This window comes from Petromyzon marinus, chromosome 37 (genome assembly GCF_048934315.1).
Source record: "Petromyzon marinus isolate PM22_M1 ecotype Great Lakes invasive population chromosome 37, UKy_Petmar_22M1.pri1.0, whole genome shotgun sequence".
In the NCBI taxonomy this organism is placed as follows: domain Eukaryota; kingdom Metazoa; phylum Chordata; class Hyperoartia; order Petromyzontiformes; family Petromyzontidae; genus Petromyzon; species Petromyzon marinus.
The window spans coordinates 23,388,625-23,408,279 of record NC_133703.1 but is presented as its reverse complement, the minus strand read 5'-3'; the positions used below and the strand labels follow the sequence as shown (position 1 = coordinate 23,408,279).

General features: G+C 46.0%; 1 protein-coding gene across 4 annotated transcripts in view; it reads right to left on the bottom strand.

Moving 5' to 3' along the window:
• Window positions 1–19,655, bottom strand: part of LOC116949578 (glutamate receptor ionotropic, NMDA 2C-like) — a 123,420-nt gene that overhangs the window by 38,029 nt on the left and 65,736 nt on the right. For 3 of the 4 annotated variants that reach the window (XM_032967027.2, XM_032967029.2, XM_032967030.2), the window contains exons 5-6: window positions 7,015–7,183; window positions 640–793 (exon numbers count right to left, since the gene is read on the bottom strand). In XM_032967027.2, coding sequence (XP_032822918.2) covers window positions 640–793; window positions 7,015–7,183 — 323 coding nt within the window. The remainder of the gene's footprint in view (window positions 1–639; window positions 794–7,014; window positions 7,184–19,655) is intronic. The other variant, XM_032967028.2, reaches the window with a different exon arrangement.

Genomic DNA, 19,655 nt, shown 5'->3' with positions numbered 1-19,655 from the left:
GTTGTAGCTAGTGTAGTTAGCCTGGTTGCTAGTGTAGTTACTAGTGTAGTTAGCCTGGTGGTCACCACCCGGCTAACTACACCAGTTACGTTGTAGCTAGTGTAGTTACTAATGTAGTTACTAGTGTAGTGAGCCTGGTGGTCACAATCATAGGTTGTTATTCGGTTAAGGGGAAAGTTACCCGGTGTTGCAACTGAATAATTGTGTTGCCTCCAAGTCTATGTCTGCGACTCAGTTGAACCCATTACATGTGTGTGGTCTGGGACTGTGATCTTGTTGTTGTTGTTGCCTTGCCCAAGCTCGATAAATGGGACATATATAAATAATGTATTTCTCTTCAGTGACTTGCTCACCATTTTCTCTATTTTACACTTCTATCGTGTTTTTTTTATTGTTGAGACTTGCTGACCCGCACATGCTTCATAGCTCATCGTTTCCCTCCTGTATAAACCAAGGTTATGATTCTTGCATGTTTACCAATCATCAGGCACGTGCAGATTGTAATGAACATTTACATTTGGACCGAAGAGACAAACGAACCCGGAGAGAGGTACCGTGACAAATCACGTGGGGGGGTTAAACTGTGGTCTGATCTGATGCCAGTGGTGTAAGCGTGGGTTTGTCTGCCGAGCGCCATACCCAGGAAGGCGGAGAGGGAGACGGTCCCATTCCCTTTGGACACCATCACACTGATGCCCGTCTCCACGAAGGGCACGGAGAAATCGATAACCTCCAAGCGTTCCTCATTTATGGTCAGCGAGCCCATGGCTAGGTCTGCGCGCTTGTACACCACCTGGAAATAGAAAAGTAAACAGCAAATCGCTTCACGTGCGTTGCACACACACAGTGGTGGTCAGGTAAGGCCACTTGATTATAACGTTCATAAATAATTCCCTTAATGTACTCTTTTTTTTCAGTAAAGTCACGTAGGTAAAATAAAAATAAAATAATATAATAATAAAATAAGTAAGATAGCTGCATCTTTATGCGGCTATCTTGCTGTGACTGTTCCACCTGAAGACAGAAGCTTGTGTTGCCTCCGAAACGTCGTGATTTAATTTAGTTGTTTTATTATTATATTATTTTATTTTTATTTTACCTACGTGACTTTACCGAAAAAAAACCAAAGAGTATGAATCCTTGCAGTCACGAAAGCTTCAAATGTAGAATTAATGCCCTTAATGTAGTCAAACAAAAAAAAAGCTCAATTACTCTCAAGGCTCTTGCTGCATTGGGATGTTTGCCCAACTCCATGAAGGAAGGTGTGGCATATAGGAGAAATTTGTTAACATCACTGCAGACGATTTCAGATGTGAATGTGCATACGAATCTGGCGATACTATGAGGGATGAAGTGGCACACTGAATCAGGAGCCCATTGACCTGAGCGCAATTCCCTGCCACCGTTCCTCTCTTCCATGAACGTCCTCTACGCATGTTAAGCACTCGGTCTGCCACACTGAGTGTGTCGTCTCATCCACACTGCGTTCACCCACCAGAGTGCAGGTCACAATAGAAGACAAAGATCCCCCGTGTAAGCTTAACAGGCTGTTACGGCGAGCACCAATGAAGGCCGGCACTGCACACGACCACCTTTGTCTCCCCAGTGGCGATGTTTACACACCGTACCCGGTATTCATTTGAAGCTGAGTCGATTGAGGGGAGGCCCAGGACCGGTTCAGATAACTGTCACCGGTGTTGCCCATGGGCAGGGAATCGAACCCGGGTTGCCGGGTTTGTAGCGTAGTGCAGCGCGCTGACCGCTACGCCACCATCACAACACTTACTCCTTCACTCACCTAACCACCCACTCACCCACCCACTCACCCACCCACTCACCCTCCCACTCACCCACCCACCCACCCACTCACCCATCCACCCACCCACTCACTCACTCACCCACCCACTCACCCACCCACCCACTCACCCACCCTCCCACTCACCCACTCACCCACTCACCCACCCACCCACTCACCCACCCACCCACTCACCCACCCACCCACTCACCCATTCACCCACCCACTCACTCACCCACCCACTCACCCACTCACCCACCCACCAACCCACCCACTCACCCACCCACTCACTCACTCACCCACCCACCCACTCACCCACCCACCCACCCACTCACCCACCCTCCCACTCACCCACTCACCCACTCACCCACCCACCCACTCACCCACCCACCCACTCACCCATTCACCCACCCACTCACCCACCCACCCACTGCTCGACCTTGGAATTCCCGGAAGACAGCGCTGTCTTCTGGACAGACCTGTTTCTTCACCTGAGGAAGGCTGCTTGTGTTGTGGCCGAAACGTCGTGAGAATTTTATTGTTATTATTTTTATTATTTTATTTTCATTCTACGTGGCTTTACCGAAAGAACCAAGAAGATGAATCCCTGCAGTCATGAAAGCTTTAAATCGAAAAGCAAAGCATGTTTAGTTTTTTTCTCGCGGCATTACTCAAGTGCTAAATGTGCTTTTATGGCCTACTTTTAAAACTCTGCATCTTAGTCCTGCACAGGGGAAGGTCACGGGTGTTTGATGTTTTTTTATTATTATTTCTAAATCTTAGACGACTCGCATACAGAAGACTTGACAGGGCGATAAAGCCAGAAGGCAAGACTGCTCTTCCATAAGCACCTTGATGTAGTGCATATTTGCAGTGCTGTTCAAATGTCTTTGCAGATTGTTCTCGGTCCCACAAATGCAATTCGCCTTGCACAGACTGCAAAGATATTCATGCGTGTATGTACATATATCCACCGAATACAGTCGAGCAGCTTTAAATATTTCCCTTTAAGAATGTTTGAGCAATTGTTTGTTCTCCAACTGCAGGTTGTCCAACGCCTGCGGCGTGTTTAGTTGCGCTAATTGCCATTCACAGAGTGCATGTTTCTAAAACTGTAAAAAAATGTTGTCCAGAAGCAAACCAAAAAAAAGCAGCAAAGTGCAAAACTAAACTACTTTTTTGTATTTTACCAGGTAAGGTCCACTGAGCTATGTAGCTCTTTTTTAAAAGCGACATGGCTGTCACAAATTATAGCTCAATGAAGTGGACAATCATGTGGAAATTTTCGCAGCCAAATACTCTTTTCTTGTAGATGTGGAGGGAAAAACCGGAGGACCTGGAGAGAAATCCACACGTCCACGGGAACAACATGCAAATTCCAAATATACAGGTGTCAGGGTTGGGATCGAACCCACGACCTCCTGCATACCAGGCGAGGTAGTTAACATCTAGCCGCTGCTCGTGTGCAGGGGGAGGCGGATTTGTTAAGTTGCGGGGCCGTGATGAGGGATTGCGACAGCTTGCAGGGACCTTCATCTGCTAGTGGATTGAGCAGCTGCTGCCGATGACGAACAAAGTCTCGAATGCAGAGTGGCATTACGCACATGCACACAGCGCTCCGAACTGCAGTGAAAGCCAGCGGAGTTCAATTCACTCTCCCTACGTCAACGGAGCAGTGCGGTATACTCTAAGCCAACTCCTAAGCTGCCAGCAGTCTCACGCGAGGGCTCGCGTGTGTTGTACAGTTGCATACTGTAGATGTGGGATGGTTCATTCAGAACGCGGCATGTCATGCGGGGTTTTTTAATCCAAGCCGGCTGTGACGTCAGCTGTCGAAGAGAAAACCCCTCTTTTGGAAGGTGATGAATCATAACACTGTGGAACACGATTTTTGTTCCTGGATAGTAAGTGTTATTTCGAATTGCTTATGCCTCAAAAGTATAGAAAATGGATATTATTCCCCACAAACTTTGCTTTTGTGACCAGGACTTTATGTGAAGGAATAACACAAATGCACAACACGTTTTTTCATTAAAAATAAGTACATTTTAAAATAGCAATGTCCTGGTCACAAAAGCAAAGTTTGTGGGGAATAATAGCCATTTTCTGTACTCTTGAGGCATAAGCAATTAGTAAATAACACTTACTACCCAGGAACATAGCTATTTCAATGCTAAATTCTCCTGTTTTATATGTAAACCCCTTTGTCAAGGTGCCTCACTTCTCTAAACCAGCTTAAAAAGACGCTTCGAATCTTAACAACGTTCATTGAAGCTCTGTCGTCCCGACAGGTCTGTTCCTTTCACCTGAAGAAGGCCACTTGTGTTGTGGCCGAAAGGTCGTGAGAATTTTATTGTGTTATTTTACTTTATTAATTTATTATTTTATTCTCATTCTACGTGACTTTACCGAAAGAACCAAAGAAGAAAAAAAAAGTATATTTTCGTGACACTGTATAATCAGCGATCACAATGTATTGGGGTAAGGACGCCGGCACTGCTGTGTCCCTGACCATTGCGTGCCGACATGCAACTGGCTCGTTGACCACAAGGCCTGCGGGTCCATCGCCTTGCAAGGCACCACTTTCCCTTTTGTGAATTTTGAACAATTCATCGAAGACAAGAAGGAGCCGCCAATGATGAGAATCGCCCTATAATCTAACCCGTGGGCGTAATTGGTGGTAGTTCACCGGCAATTGAGGCCACACACGCAGGAGGTGCAAAAATATTTGACGCAGCCAGCACTCCCACTCACCACAGCGGCACTCGCAATGAACGTCACATGGCACCATCATGATTTAGCCTGCGCGTATGGCAAAATCTACCTTTCGCTGTGAATCATGCATCCAATATTTAAATTAAACGATTCTATTCTTGGGCATGATGACAGCAGCAGTATGATTCGTGAGCTAAATGCCAGTGTCGAGGTCTGTTAGCCACGACAAGAGGGCTTCAGCAGAGGGTGTGTGTAGTTTTGCCTGTGTGTAGTTTTGCCTTCCTCCTCTGTTGAAGGAGCTCAGAACACAGTGGATTGCGACATGGTCCATAGTTCAAGTAGCGTGGCCACAGTCGCACTGCTGTGGCTGTATTTTTTAATTAATGAAGGAGACGGGGGCATCGGCCTGCTGTCAATGTTCTGATGCGGTTGATGGTTGCACCACCGGTGTCTTCGAGGAGGAGTAGCAAATCCAGGAGGTGCGATTTTTGGTTCTCGAATGAGGTGTTTATTAAAATATACTGCTAATGAGACTTGCATATGAATTGCACCCATAACCAAATGAGATATTTTTTTTTTGGTTTGGCTAGGGACCCCCAAATGGCAGCTGTCCCTACGCAGCACAGGGCATCAGCCTGCAAGTGGTCATGAGTCTGCCAGTTGGGGCGTGAACGATGATTGCTACGTGTAATCCCAATTGAGTAATTAAAATAAACCTATGGGAAAGATGGCAAGGGATGTCCAAACAAGGATGTGATTATTCTGCATGGTAGAATCATTCATCGAAGGGCTCTTTGATTATACACTTGTGCCATTTCCCGGAGAGCATTAAATAACACGACGAGGTAATTTACTGCCTGCGTTTCACTCTAAAGTGGTGTTTAGCCCCAACCTTCGTGTGTCTCTTTAATAGTCACTTGAAACAATCACTTGACAAGAAGCACATTCTAGAGCTAAGTACGCCCCACAATTGCACTTTCACCTTATTGAAGTGTTTTTAGTTTAAGTGTATATTTGCCGACGTACATACACAGTTATAGGTGAATGTGTGCGTGTGTGCATGGCTTGTGTAATTATAATAATGTATACGTGCTTGTGTGTGTGCGTGTGTGGGGAGCGGTAGTGGAGCGGTTAGCGCTACGCTGCGCTACGAACCAGGCGACTGAGGTCGATTCCCGCTCACGGCCAACACAAGTTACTATCATCTGAATTGGTCCTGGGCCTCCCCTAGGTCGACTCAGCATCAAATGCATTCCTGGTGCGGTGTGTAGTAAACATCATCACTGGGGAGACAAAGTTCAGCCGGGCGTGGTGCTGGCCATCCACCCCCACGTGTGCCATGCCGGCATTCATAGGTGGTCACTAACAGCACTTGACCCAAAAGTCTGTCAAGGCTACATGGGGGATCTTTGTCTTTGTTGTGTGGTGCAGCAATGGTTCACGCATCGTGCTACCATGGTTGAGACCTTGCCTCAATTCCTGGTAATGCGGAACACCGCTGGCAACTACGACTATCCGAACCTCTAATAAGCCTCCCCTAGGTGGACTCAGCCTTGAATATATATACCTGGTTCAGTTTGAACATCAGTACTGGAGCGACAAATGCGGAAGAGTGTCGTGCTGACCAGACAGTGTCCTCATATGCCATGGTGGCCTCAGTATGCGCTAGCTTGTGCTTAGAGTCCATACGACTAAATGGGGGATCTACGTCTTTCTTCATGTGTGTGTGTGGCTATGTGTATAAGGGGAGTGGTGACATTGTGGTTCACACACTGTACTATGAAGCTGACAATCTGAGTTTGATTACTGCTCACGGATATTTGGCAAATATCGTATCCATACTCTTTGGTTCTATTGGGTAAAGACACGTAGGTAAAAAATAAAATAACAAAAATCACGACGTTTCGGCCACAACACAAGCGGCCTTCATCAGGTGAAGGGACGAGACTGTCTAGAATTAAATATCTTATCCGTTCCTGTGCCTCTCCTAGGCAGACGCGGCCTTAATTGAGTATCTGGTAGAGCATGTAAACGTCAGCTCCCTGGAGACAAAGGTGGCCGGGCGTGGTGCTGGGCACACCACCCTCAAATCCGCTATGGCGGTCTTCATAGGTGCTGCTCGCTAACATCACTTTCCCTAACAGCCCACGTGGGCTCTACGTGGAGTATTGGTCTCTTTGTTGTAATAGTGCACTCGTTTAAATGAGCTCGCGGTGTGTGTGTCTGTGCGCACGTTCTCTCTTGCACCTCCGTTAGCTCGGTTGGCTACGTACGGTGCGAAGGAAGTTCAACACACATACACGTACATACATTTGTGAATGGACAGATTTGTGAATGGACAGATTTGTGAATGGACAGATCTGTCCCATCGCAGTCGTGTGGGTAGTGGGGGTGGGGGGGAGAGATGACACCCTTCGAGGCACGGGACAAGAGGAAGCGTGGGACAGGCGGGGAGGGAGACAGGACAATGAGGCCAAAGAGAGATGTTATCCGTCAAACATTACCTCGCCTACCATTCCATTCCACACACCTCGAACTTTCTTCCCGTGCTTCCCGTTTGTCACGAGGTAAAGATCGAAGGTAAATTTAATCGTTTTTGCCAGTTTTTTCAGAATGTCGATGCAGAATCCCTTGCAGCATTTTTTCACAAATGAGTTGCTCTCAGAATGATTCCTGCAAAGAAAAGAGAGGGGGAGGGGGGGGGGACCAAAAAATGCAGAAGTAAGGGAAGGTAAAAAAAACACTCTCCTCGTGCCACATTTACATTTAAATTATGCCTGCAGCGTACGCACAATTACACGCTCCAGAATGCTCGTATAATTCTTAAGGGTTTTATGCACTTGAGTCACGGAATATTTCTTTGAGCCTAGGAGAAGCAATCCCGAGTAAAATAAAAAGCACGTCCAGGGTGAGTGTTGAGTATTCCGAACGCCATTTGTCCATGTGCATGCTGAGCGACGTCGGGCTGCACACGCGAAGAAGTTCCCGCGGGAACTTTTCAACACAATTGTGTTATGTAGAACTTCCTCGCACTGTTGTTGAAAACAAATCTCACGGTGGTTGTCAAGGGGGCCCCAACTCGCAGCTTTGGCCACCCGGGGGGGGGGGCAAGGCACCCCCCCTTGCCTGCCCCCCCCACGCTCGCTACACCGCTTCAGCATCAGTGACAATAACGCCGATATAAAGTTGGCAAGGCTCGCGGCTACCGGTGACGAGTGAATTGAAAAGAGCCGTACACAAACTTACAACAGACTTTGGTTGTGCTTTCATAGAGCAAGGTTATAACATCTCTTCTCTAAATCTGTGCCTTGCGGGTAAAAGGCAAACGGAGAAGCAGTCTAGATTTCATATTTCCCGTGTGACGAATCAAATCTGAACGTGAATCATGTATGCGTCAGGACATGTGAACAAACTGTAGGCGCGCCATAAAAGAGCGACTACAAAAACAAACGGAGCGGTGTCACAAATCTGGGTAAAGTAATTCGGCGGCCAATCAATATGCATCACTTAACACCTCGAGAGCACGAGAGGCCGGGCGGAGCGCGTGCGTTTTCACTCCCCGCGTGTGCGCGCCCCCGTCGAAGGCACGCCGCTGGGACAGACGAGAAGGAGATATGCAGCCGCAATTTGGGGCTTTTTTTTATTCCTTAGGCGGGGAACGACGTTGTTCAGTGGCTCCCTGCGAGCAGCTGCCTCGGCTGCTCTTCACCTGGGAATGAGTTGCTGCTGTGTCTAGGACCGGCTTGGACGCAAGCTGCGATGCTCCTCTTATTCTCGTCCGGCTGCTGATGTAGATGCAGAGCAACAAACCGCAAGCTCGCGTTCAGGTGGCCAAGCCGGGCAGCAGCGTCAGGAGTAGCGGAGTCTATCGCCGTGATGACTCCTTCGTATTTGTGGATCGGGCATTTTCTCGGTATGTGTTGTAATGTATGTTCTGGATGACCACAGTCGCACAGTACTACTGGAGAGTTTTTACTTCTCCATTTGTGCATCAGGAATGCGCATCTACTGCCATGGTTTGTAAGGATGCCGTTTTGAGTGGACCATGAGCTTCGTGGAAGATCTAACCCCTGGGATCTCCTGCGTTGAGTCTTTCACAAGGGGCAGCGGTGAGCGTGAAACACTGCCGCCACCTCCACTGACGCCCGTGTCTTTCCACGCTGGGCACTCCCACGAATGTCCTACCAAACACAACCCCGGGTGTCGTTTATGGTCGCCACCACTTCGATGCACCCCCCACCACCGCGCAGTCAGTCGTGCGTGACGAAAGCTTGAGATAATAAATTATCAACGCGGAGCCCAGCCCGGAAGGCTGCACTTGGGATTGTTGACATTGCCGTAATACGTTGGTTTAATAATGAAAATGGAAAAACGTGCGGCTCGTCGTCAATCCACTGCTGGATTGATGCACCCCCATGTCATGTTATGGGAGTTGTTGGGCCTATATTTGACCGTGCTGGTCACTGCGGGTTGGAGTAGCGGGTGACACGGATCGGCTCAGCTGTCACCACTGATGTCAGCTGTGTCTGCGAATTGGCCGGGGTCACAGCGCACTGCGCTAACCACTTGTTGTACTGTACTTTTATGCCTTAGTGTCTATGCTCCCCCCAACTTCACAAACTTGCAGAAGGGTGGTCCAAATTACGTCCACAAGCCGCATGGAAGTGGCAAGGGCCTTCTCTAGCAGGAGCGGAGTGACTAACGCCTGAACCCGGACTTGATCACAATCGCTGCATCGATTGGTTGAAATAACTCATCACGCTCACGGTACACGCATCAGACTGCGCGCGTACGAATATATTATTCGTGTGGACAAACGTTATGCAAACTACACGTTTTAGGCGATTGGGACGGACACGACTGTAGCATTGAAAGAGAGAAATATAAATTAGAAACGACTCAAACGAGACGGTAAAGTTAGACGTCAGAGAATTGATTCAAACTGCGGCACGCGGATTGCTCCACAGTTGAATCTCTCTGCCTGTGGGGGGAAGGGGATGGGGTGAGTCACTCCAAGTCGATGTGACAACCACGTAGCGCTTCAAACTCAAAACTGCTGTGTTTCATCGGCATTAAATTGTTCAAATCACGCCGTGCCCTGGCAGGGCAGGCGCACATTTCGCTTGTGCACGCAGTGGCACGCTTGCCACATCCGTCCAGACTAATACAACGCAACTTACCTGTGGAAGTCGGCGCCTCTCGCTCGACTCTGCACAGAGGACGCTTTAACTTCTTGGGGTTCAAGGCAGCCCGCCGTCTTGCGTACGCATATCTAATTTTAAGTGTATACGTTCATTTTTGCGTATGTGTATATATATACTGAGTAGAGTCCCAATGAGACTCAGTGAGGCATCAACAAGCTGCAGTAACAATGTCACGCTTGAATTTTCTTGAGATCATAGATGTATTTTGAATTAAAGTTACTTTGGTATGGAAAGCATAAACACTTTACTTGTATGAAATGTGTATTCTTAAAGTGGTTAGTTCATCTACGTGTTGCAGCACAAGCAATCGTTATCAGGTGAGAGCTGCTGAAGCATTAACACATATATATGACAGGAGCCCTGCTAAGGTAAGGAGCTATAAAGGTTTGGGATGGGTGCAGTGGGCGGGATAGAGATGAAATTTGCATGTAAATGTAAGATCGGGTAAATCTTGACAAACGAAGTTGTGGGCGTGGCCATTGTATTGTGATAGATTAGCATGCCAGTGTAAGCGATTTGCTTGTAAATGTAAGATCGGGTAAATCTTGACAAACGAAGTTGTGGGCGTGGCCATTGTATTGTGAGAGATTAGCATGCCAGTGTAAGAGATTTGCTTGTAAATGTAAGATCGGGTAAATCTTGACAAACGAAGTTGTGGGCGTGGCCATTGTATTGTGAGATATTAGCATGCCAGTGTAAGAGATTTGCTTGTAAATGTAAGATCGGGTAAATCTTGACAAACGAAGTTGTGGGCGTGGCCATTGTATTGTGAGATATTAGCATGCCAGTGTAAGAGATTTGCTTATAAATGTAAACGAGAGAGAGCTGGTAAAGGAATATCGAGACATGGAGGTGGAACACATGTTTTACACAAACAAATGCTATCCAGAACGACCTCTCATCATTTGACATTTAAAGTTACACAACCAAGTAGCTTCTATTTTGCACATCATATTATCATAGCTTTTTGTTGTTGTTGTTGTTGTTTAAATATCCACAAACTGTTGAAGGGGTTTTCAACACTGGAAGGGAGGTACCCACGCATGTGTTTAATGAAGATGAGATTATTCCACTGAGATTGAATTGCGTTCAACCTTTCCTAATTGTCCCAATCAACATCACGATTAAACATGTCTGCTAAGAGGACCATATATGTAACAATATATATGTACACACAAGCCGTTAGGTAATCATATACATCATATATATTTAGACACAAGCCCTCTTAAATTGTACAGCCTATAATTCTAGTATTAAAACGCCTTATGTGTTTTTCACAAGATAATGTGGCAAACGCTGCGTACATATTCACTATCACAAATAGATGAGTACATATGAATGTGGACATGATAAAATTTGGTATTTTACTCGTCTGAAAACTACGCCTGGTATAATTGTGACTATTTACAGGTGGAATCTACATATACACGCAGCCCTAGCAGGGGCAAATTGAATTAGCTACGTAATTACCTGGAAGATGAGCACTACTTTATTAAACACTGTGTAAAAAATGTTTGTTTTTGTTCCTGGATATTAAGTGTTATTTCCTAATTGCTTATGCCTCAAAAGTACAGAAAATGGTTATTATTATTCCCCACAAACTTTGCTTTGTAAGTAGGACAGTGATATTTTGAAATTGACCTATTTTAAATGAGAAAACGGGCGAATTTGTGTATTTTCCTCTCTCCCCCTCTACTCTGACTCTCTGTGTGTCTTTCTCTCCCTCTCTCTGTGCATCTCTCTCCGATCTCTACTCCAGTGACCCGGGGCTGCTGCGGGGTCCACTTCCTGCCCCGCCTCCCCCCTCACTTCTCTTTCCCCCCCTACTACCGAGGCCTACTATATAACCTCGTGCCACGGCAGATCTCTCGCCTACTTCAGCAGATTGTTATTGCTGTGGTTGTCCCACCTGATGACGATTGCTTGTGTTGCAATCGAAACGTCGTGATCTATTATATTTTTCTACCTACGTGACTTTACCGAAAGAACCAAAGAGTATTATTACTAATAATTATTAGTACTAAGCTTAATTTTGGGTCTCCTTAACACTCTAACAAGGTTTAATCAATTAATAATTGCTTTTGCTGCCCATGAAAATTGAACTTCAGAAACTCTTTTCAAATCTACCCTATTTAAATTGGATACCACTGATGGAATTTGTATTCTCGTGATATATTTTTATGTATAAAGGGTAAATTCTTCAATGATAATTAAATAGCGGGAAATTAATATTTTATTGTTCTATCTCAATGTTCTGAACATACCTGATTCTCAGAGTAAAAGGTTGTGTCGTGTGGGGCAGTGTGTCCCACACGTGTGTTGGGCTCATTACTTTTTCATCCACCCCGGGATGGCGATGATGCATTCCGTTTTTTGTACGTGTTAAACCATTAACTTATTCCCTGAAATATTTGTTTTATTAAAACTAAAATTGCCTTAAAAATTATATCCCAGAGGTATTAATAGGTGGAGCCGTGGTGCTGTGGTTAGCACACTCCCAGAGTTCGATTCCCAGACATGGTTAACATGAGAAACTGCGGTGGCTAGGAGATGTTAACTCCCTGGACTGGTATGCAGGAGGTCGTGGGTTCGATCCCGACACATACGCCTGCTGTGTGTTTAAAGTTTGCGTGTCTCTCTCCCCATGGTCACGTGTTTAGCATTGAAGCGGTGCTCACATTCTGTTTATAACCCCAGTGGTGGAGATGACACATCCCTTTTGCAGGAGCGAGCCATTTTTTAGGACAAGCACTGTTGACTTGCCCACGCAGTCGTACTCATGTTATTGACCTCGCAGGTATGATAGGCTGAGTAAACCACCCACAACTAGTATTTGAACACGCAACCTGATGATTGCGAGCCACTCACTCTAACCGCCGAGCCAACTGGCCAGACTCTATGGGAGCGGTCCTTAAACGTCAGGTGTCAAATTATTCAACAGTTGCGGGATCTGCCAGAAGGAAGTTACAGTGAGCTTTCGTGGCATCAATGGCATCAACCAGGATGACACCGTGCCTCCTTGCGGACAAGGGGCCACGGCAGGGTCACGCGCTTCTGGTCACCCCCGTCACGCCATCATTTCACCCTGAGAGCCATTTGCCGCGTGCAACAAAGGACGGTGGAGATGGTGGTGCCAAGAGAAATGCAATCGGGACGCAGAGCCTCATCGGATCCGGTGACAGTGGTGCCTTCTCCGATCATTGAGCAGTGGCGACGGAGACCTCACGGTGCGAGAGCCAGGAACCGGATTTGCCGAGGCGCCGGTGTTTACAAGTGAAGTGCTGAGCGCAGCGCCAAATAATCAGTGACTCCGTTGTGGATATCATTAACAAAATTTATAAATAGCAGCAGCATCGCCAAAGATAATTTCATTCAAGTCACGTGGGCCGCTTTACATCGGCCCACGTGACTTGTAATAAGAGAAGGTAAAGCCGCAGCCCTACAACGCCTTGCTCACGCCACGGTTGGCAGAAGGGCCTCCACAAGAGGGAATTTGCAGAGCCCTTGTACAGGGTATTTGGCCAACTCTTCCATGTTGACCAGACATCTTGGAAGAGGTAATATTAATTATATAACTGCGGCAGCACGCGATAAATACAACCGCACGTTATTAACCCTCGCTGAGGTTGCCGGCTCATCCTCAGGTTCGGTCCGGTGGAATGATACTTGGTGGTGCAAGCTTTATTAGTATGTATCTCAGTGGTTTGATATGGGGGCGTTGTAATGTCATTTCAGTTTTGCAGGCTCATTAATTAATTTGTCAAAGGTGCAAGCGCAGACACGCATTCATAATCCGACGCAGACGTTTGTCATGAGTGACCACTCATCACAATCCAGTTCAATAGTCTGGGAAGAGCGTAATCCACACGCACACACACACGCGTAATCCACACGCACACACACACGTGTAATCCACACGCACACACACACGTGTAATCCACACGCACACACACACACGTGTAATCCACACGCACACACACACGTGTAATCCACACGCACACACACACGCGTAATCCACACGCACACACACACGTGTAATCCACACGCACACACACACGTGTAATCCACACGCACACACACGTGTAATCCACACGCACACACACGTGTAATCCACACGCACACACACGTGTAATCCACACGCACACACACGTGTAATCCACACGCACACACACACGTGTAATCCACACGCACACACACGTGTAATCCACACGCACACACACACGTGTAATCCACACGCACACACACACGTGTAATCCACACGCACACACACACGCGCGCATTACATGGACTGCAACACAACATGGACATGGCTTAACCTCAGAGCTTGCTGCCAATAATTCAGTTGATACATTTACTTGCACATTCATATAAAATATTAACTATTTCGTCGAATGATTCCTGTACATTTTGAGTAGTAGTTCAATTCGGTTTGTGTGCTCTTTAGATTTAAATGTCCTTTCCAGCCGTCAATTTCTCCCTGTTCTTATTGTCCATAAGTCATACCTGGCAAAAGTTGACAAATGCACAAAGAAGCGTGTACAGATGGCACCGCTCACCATTACACTGAGAGACAGGCGAATCATGGAAAGAATGCAAATCAGAGCCATCACATTGGCCGTCAAGGAAAGTATGGGTGGGCGTGGGGAGAACACTGCCGCTGCACCCGACAATTGAACCACTGCGGTGGAGAAGGAGCAATGGGATCCGTTCACGCGCGGGAGAGAGACGGACTGTGGCACTGCCGATCTGTGGCGTGGGGTGGCCTTCGCCCGGCAGTGACGATAACATGGATGACGAAGCCATTTTTTTTACGTTATTATACATTCATATCAAGCTGACAGACAAATGATATTGGTGATTGCGCGACTGCGTTGTGAGTGGTGCACAAGCACAAATAACACACAAAAACACACACACAACATATTTGTCAACAAGACTGTGGCCTTAAAATGAAAAATATATAATGGGTGACGTTTCGGGCAGTAGCCCTCCTTCATGTGTGCTATGAAGAACGAGCATTGTCGGAAAATCACCTCATTTTATACTTTTCCTTTCAAGTTCAATGGCATTGACAAATGCGTTGAGCAACATGGCCGAGGTGAGTAACCACGTGCGTGTCTGTACAAGTATATCGTAGACTGTTTTGTTTAACAGATACAAATTCGTCATTTATATTTTGTAGTTAAACACGACAAAACTCTTCAACATTGCACAGATATTATATAGCCAGAATAGTGTCAGAACCGACTTCACAACAGCGATGGGATCTGGGGCCGTCCATAAATGACGTCACGCGATTTTTGACGATTTTTGACCCCCCTCGTCATACGGCGTCACAAAAAGTCAGACCCCCCCTCAAATATGACGTCACAAAGATCTGCCCCCCCCCAAAAAAAACATATTTCCATTTTAAAAATAAAACATGCTTCAAATCGCTTTAAACTATTGTCATTGTAGTGCGTATTTAATGTGGCGCTGCACTCTGACGTTGTAGGAATGTTATAACAGTTAGTGTTGTTATAACAATTCTATATTTATTTAAAGTTGTGCATTTTGATGTGACGTCACATTTCTCACCCCCCCCCCCCCGTCACACATCGTCACAAAAATTTGACCCCCCCCCCCAGGTGCGTGACGTCATTTATGGACGGCCCCTCTGGCAGAAGAAAGTAAACGCTGGCGGGGTGTGATGGTGGCGTCAACAGCACTGCCCATGATGATCCTCCCTCCTCTCCTCATTTTAGTGTCATTATTGAATTACCAAACAAGGTATTGCATTATCGGATATGAGGTGAGGAAAGCAAGACTAATTCATCATTGCTCATGCTTTGATAATCATACACTAATTCAATAAATCATAATAATATTTGACAGCAATTTATCCATCCACTCCTCGATGAAGACTTCCCCACGCCGCCGTGTCAGTCACGTGGTTTATTTTAGCACACTGGTCGGTGGTGGGGGTGAGGCCCAGGACCGGTCTGAATTTCATTAGTTACTGACCTTAGCTGTGATGGGACTCAAACTCGGGTCGCCAGTTCTATAGCATATTCGTCACTACAGTCGTTATGAGGGCGCAGTGATTCAAAATGTTCCGAGTGGACACTCTTCTAAAAGACAGAGGCACAAGAAATCCAACTGAGGACAGTCACAGGGCCGTCTTCATTATTCTTGTGATTGCCACGTCATTCCCTTTTATTGGCAATAACCTCGCAAGCCTTTCTGCCAAGAGGCCTTCATTACATGGCAATAAAGAACACTTCACAAATTACATTACTTTCATGTGCTGCTCCTGCTACGTGTGCAGAGAGACGCTTTTGAGCGTGAATTTAGAGCAAAAGGGAAATCAGCTTTGGCAGATGTCTGTCTTGCTTCTAACCTACATAAGTGTGAGTCATGGAAGGGACCTTTTAAAGTCCGGATAAAGGAAGTGTGTGCCTCGACACCAACACACCCCCTCCAAGGTAAGTGGTAGATTCCATCGATAATTATCGAGCACGTATCTATCCTCCTGTAAGCCGAGTTGATTATAGGTGCAAGTAATAATCATAGACCCTTTCGTTTTCTGAAAAGTCATCAATTCTCCACGGAGCCACCATTTTCTTGAAGATAAATATATGGTAGCTTACCCTGGTGGTGACATGATCCAGCCGTAGCGCATTTGCCACTTTTTACATTGGTTTATGGTTCGAATCGAGCGGTCGCCCCAATTATTACTGTGGGCGTAGCAACCATAATAAAAAAATATATATACTACCCGCTTCAAAGTGGATGTTAAAGGCCGCCTAATGTAATTCGAAAGAGCAGGCCATTGTGTGCCGACGTTGCAAATGCTCCAGGGTCACTCTTCCAAATAAATAAGCAGACGGTATATCTCCTGCATACATTCATCTCTCAACATTAAAAATAAAGGTATTTGTTTGCTAGAATCAAACCAATGCTGCTGAAAAAATGTATTCCCAGAAGGCCGTGTGGCTGATAGGATGTGTAATTTGAAAAAAAAAATGTGAAGATACTAATATGGGAAGGAGGCATATTTTCTATTTGAAAAGCCAGTAATATCCTGTCTCAGAAAAAATCGACCACTTCATTAATATAAATGCCTTGCGATCCGGCGTGATTCCGAGAACACCAAACGATGCATTGTTGGATGAATTCCTGATTAAATTGGGTTTAAAGTTTGTGTGCAATGCCCTTTTAAAGAATATTGCATGTTTCCTGAGAAAAATTGGGATTCCAGTTTTGCTCGGAGGTGTGATCGCGTGACATCCGATCATTGACTGAGCCAAATTTCACCACCCTTCCCACTTTATCAATAACAATATTGAACATGGCCGGGCTCCAAGGGTGCGATTATAAATGAATACCTGAGGTTAAAGAGAAAAACATTAGAAAACTGCAACATTGATTGTTATGCACTAGACGGCCCAACCCCTGCCGCATGGCATACCATCATTGGAGAAAAAAAAAACAATCTTTAATATAAATTTCTATGTTGAAATGGTTATTGGGCCAAAATATTAATTGCTATGGGGTATTGTGCCTGTTTCTCACAAGAACAAATATTCCTACAATGCAATGTGCTAGCGACATTTTATTTTTATATTTTAATATTAATTCGTTTATTTAGTAATACTACTTTGTGATTATTGAAAGCGTTTGTCTGTTACTCAATTGCTACCAATTGGACACGCTTCATAAGCATTTTTTTAACTGATCATCATAAAACAAACACATTTGAAAGACATGTAATTATTATCAGGTCCCATGGTGTAAACAAGAGCAGTCTCCAACTCTGGTTATCCATTTTCTCTCTCTCTCTGGCCTCTCTATTCGCTGTGAATAAGGGCTATTGCCCGAAACGTTACATATAATATGTATTTTATCTTTTCAGGCGACACACTGCCATTTAGAAATATTATTTTGCGTGAATTGTGCTTATGCACCATTGCCAAATAATTTGTTTAAATATGAAAGAAAAAAAACGTGTTGTACATTGCTAAAAGCAAGTGTGGAGACGCAGTCTTATAGGTCAGTTATTTGGATACTATGCTTAAGTTGTCTGGCGACCTGGCCAAGGCTAATGATGGTTTTCCAACATTGTAGATACATAAACCTGGATATAACGTACAACATTTCAATTAAAGTGGACATATACACACATTTGATGCATATATCATTTCCAACCGTTTGTTAGTTGTGAAGGAGCCTGCAACTCGCTCTCTGCAATGTCGAGGCCGTCGTTTTGTTGACGCTCACGCACCATAGATCGTGCTCGCAGAGTCGCCAGCAAACTCGCTAATTGGGACCGTCCGCGTAACAAATCAAAATTAACTTAAACCTTTTGTCAATATACTGGCTGGCTAAAGGCTTCTCTCACAATAAATCGTTGGCGAGGGTTGTTGGAACTACACTTCATGACACCGAGGGGCAGCCTGGGACGGTTCACGCGTCACTCGTCGCTGATGTCGGTCGTGGAAAGAACTCAAAGCTCACGCCGCTGGGTTCTTCGCGCCAAACGCAAAGCACCACGCCGCTGTTCCACCCCAGGAAACAATGATGATAGCTACATTGTAAGTGAAAAATCTCAGAATTTAACGTTCTATTTCTCCGTTTTGGTAAAACTCGTCCATTTGTTTGCAATTTCATATTGAGGAATGAAGTGCCTTCTCTACCAATCTAACACCACGATAAAAATAAAAGTTACCCGACTTGTTTCCCGGCTCTACGGTGCATGACCGACGTTACGCTCCACGTGGTGGGTTGCTTCTTCAGGAGCTGAATATAACAAAGTGCTCTTTCCACGAGTATATTTTTAGGAAACAAAATTCTCAACCGTAACATTCCTTCGTAGGCAGTGATGTCATTCCAACCTTGGCCTGATCCCTAATCTATGAAAATGTTTCAGTGTTTCGTATGCATGCCATCAAAAGGCATTATTGCAAAAGCCACTAATCCTCTTGGGAGCCTGACTGCTGCATGCACGCTTGCCAGATCCCTCTGTTGGTACGGGAATCAGCTCTTGGGTCTTCCCTCCCTGTCGCATACCACTCGGCGCGTTCTCTCTGTGTGCTTCCCACCACTGTCTGTGCATAGAATCCTTGGGGTGAGTATCATGCAGCCCTGCAAGTTCAATACTCAATCCACTGCTGTTTGAAGGGCCCTCACTGGAGAGTCCTTCTAGAGTGTATTTTGTTTGGCCTACTCTTCAACATTTACCAGACGTGGGGGTAAAGTCTGAGAGTACCTAAACCTTACCCCACCACATGTGACCCGGTGATCGACTCACTGTAATGTACCCATTAAGATTGCTGGGTGGGTAGAGGCGGGCGGACTTTGGATTGGATGCCCCATTATTTCAGCTGCCACGCTGGGAGAGACGGAATCAAGCCGGAGACCTTTGGAGCGCAGGTCCAGTGTACTACCCATTGACACCACCACCACGGTCGCTGCACACTAGAGAATTATATAGCGCCACCAAAAAAAAAACCCCATTGCCCCACAGTGCAGAAACAGTGACTGATGGCACTGGGGCCTGAAATTAAGTTTTGGAAAGCGGAAAAAAAAGAAACGTCCGGCTCAGGGTTCACAGGAGCGCCCCACGACCCGGGCGGCCGCGCTGCCTCTCGTCCGGCTCAATGCCGTCGTGTCGCCGAATAACACGTGCGTGATTTTGCCCGAGAAGATCCATGGCCTGCCAATACGCATAGGGAAAAGAAATTGATTATTCAATCCAATTACGTGTCCGCCACAGCCTTTACACCGCCGCTCGTCGCCGCACAGCGCAAGCGCCTCGGCTTTAAGGTTCAACGCTGGGTCAGCAGAGGGGTCGTGGTGTGAATGTCACAGGGCCAAGATACCGGGTATGAAAGGCTCAACTCAAAGGTGCATTGTTTGCTCCGCATGACATCAATCGCTGGCAATTTGTGCCTCTGCCTAGA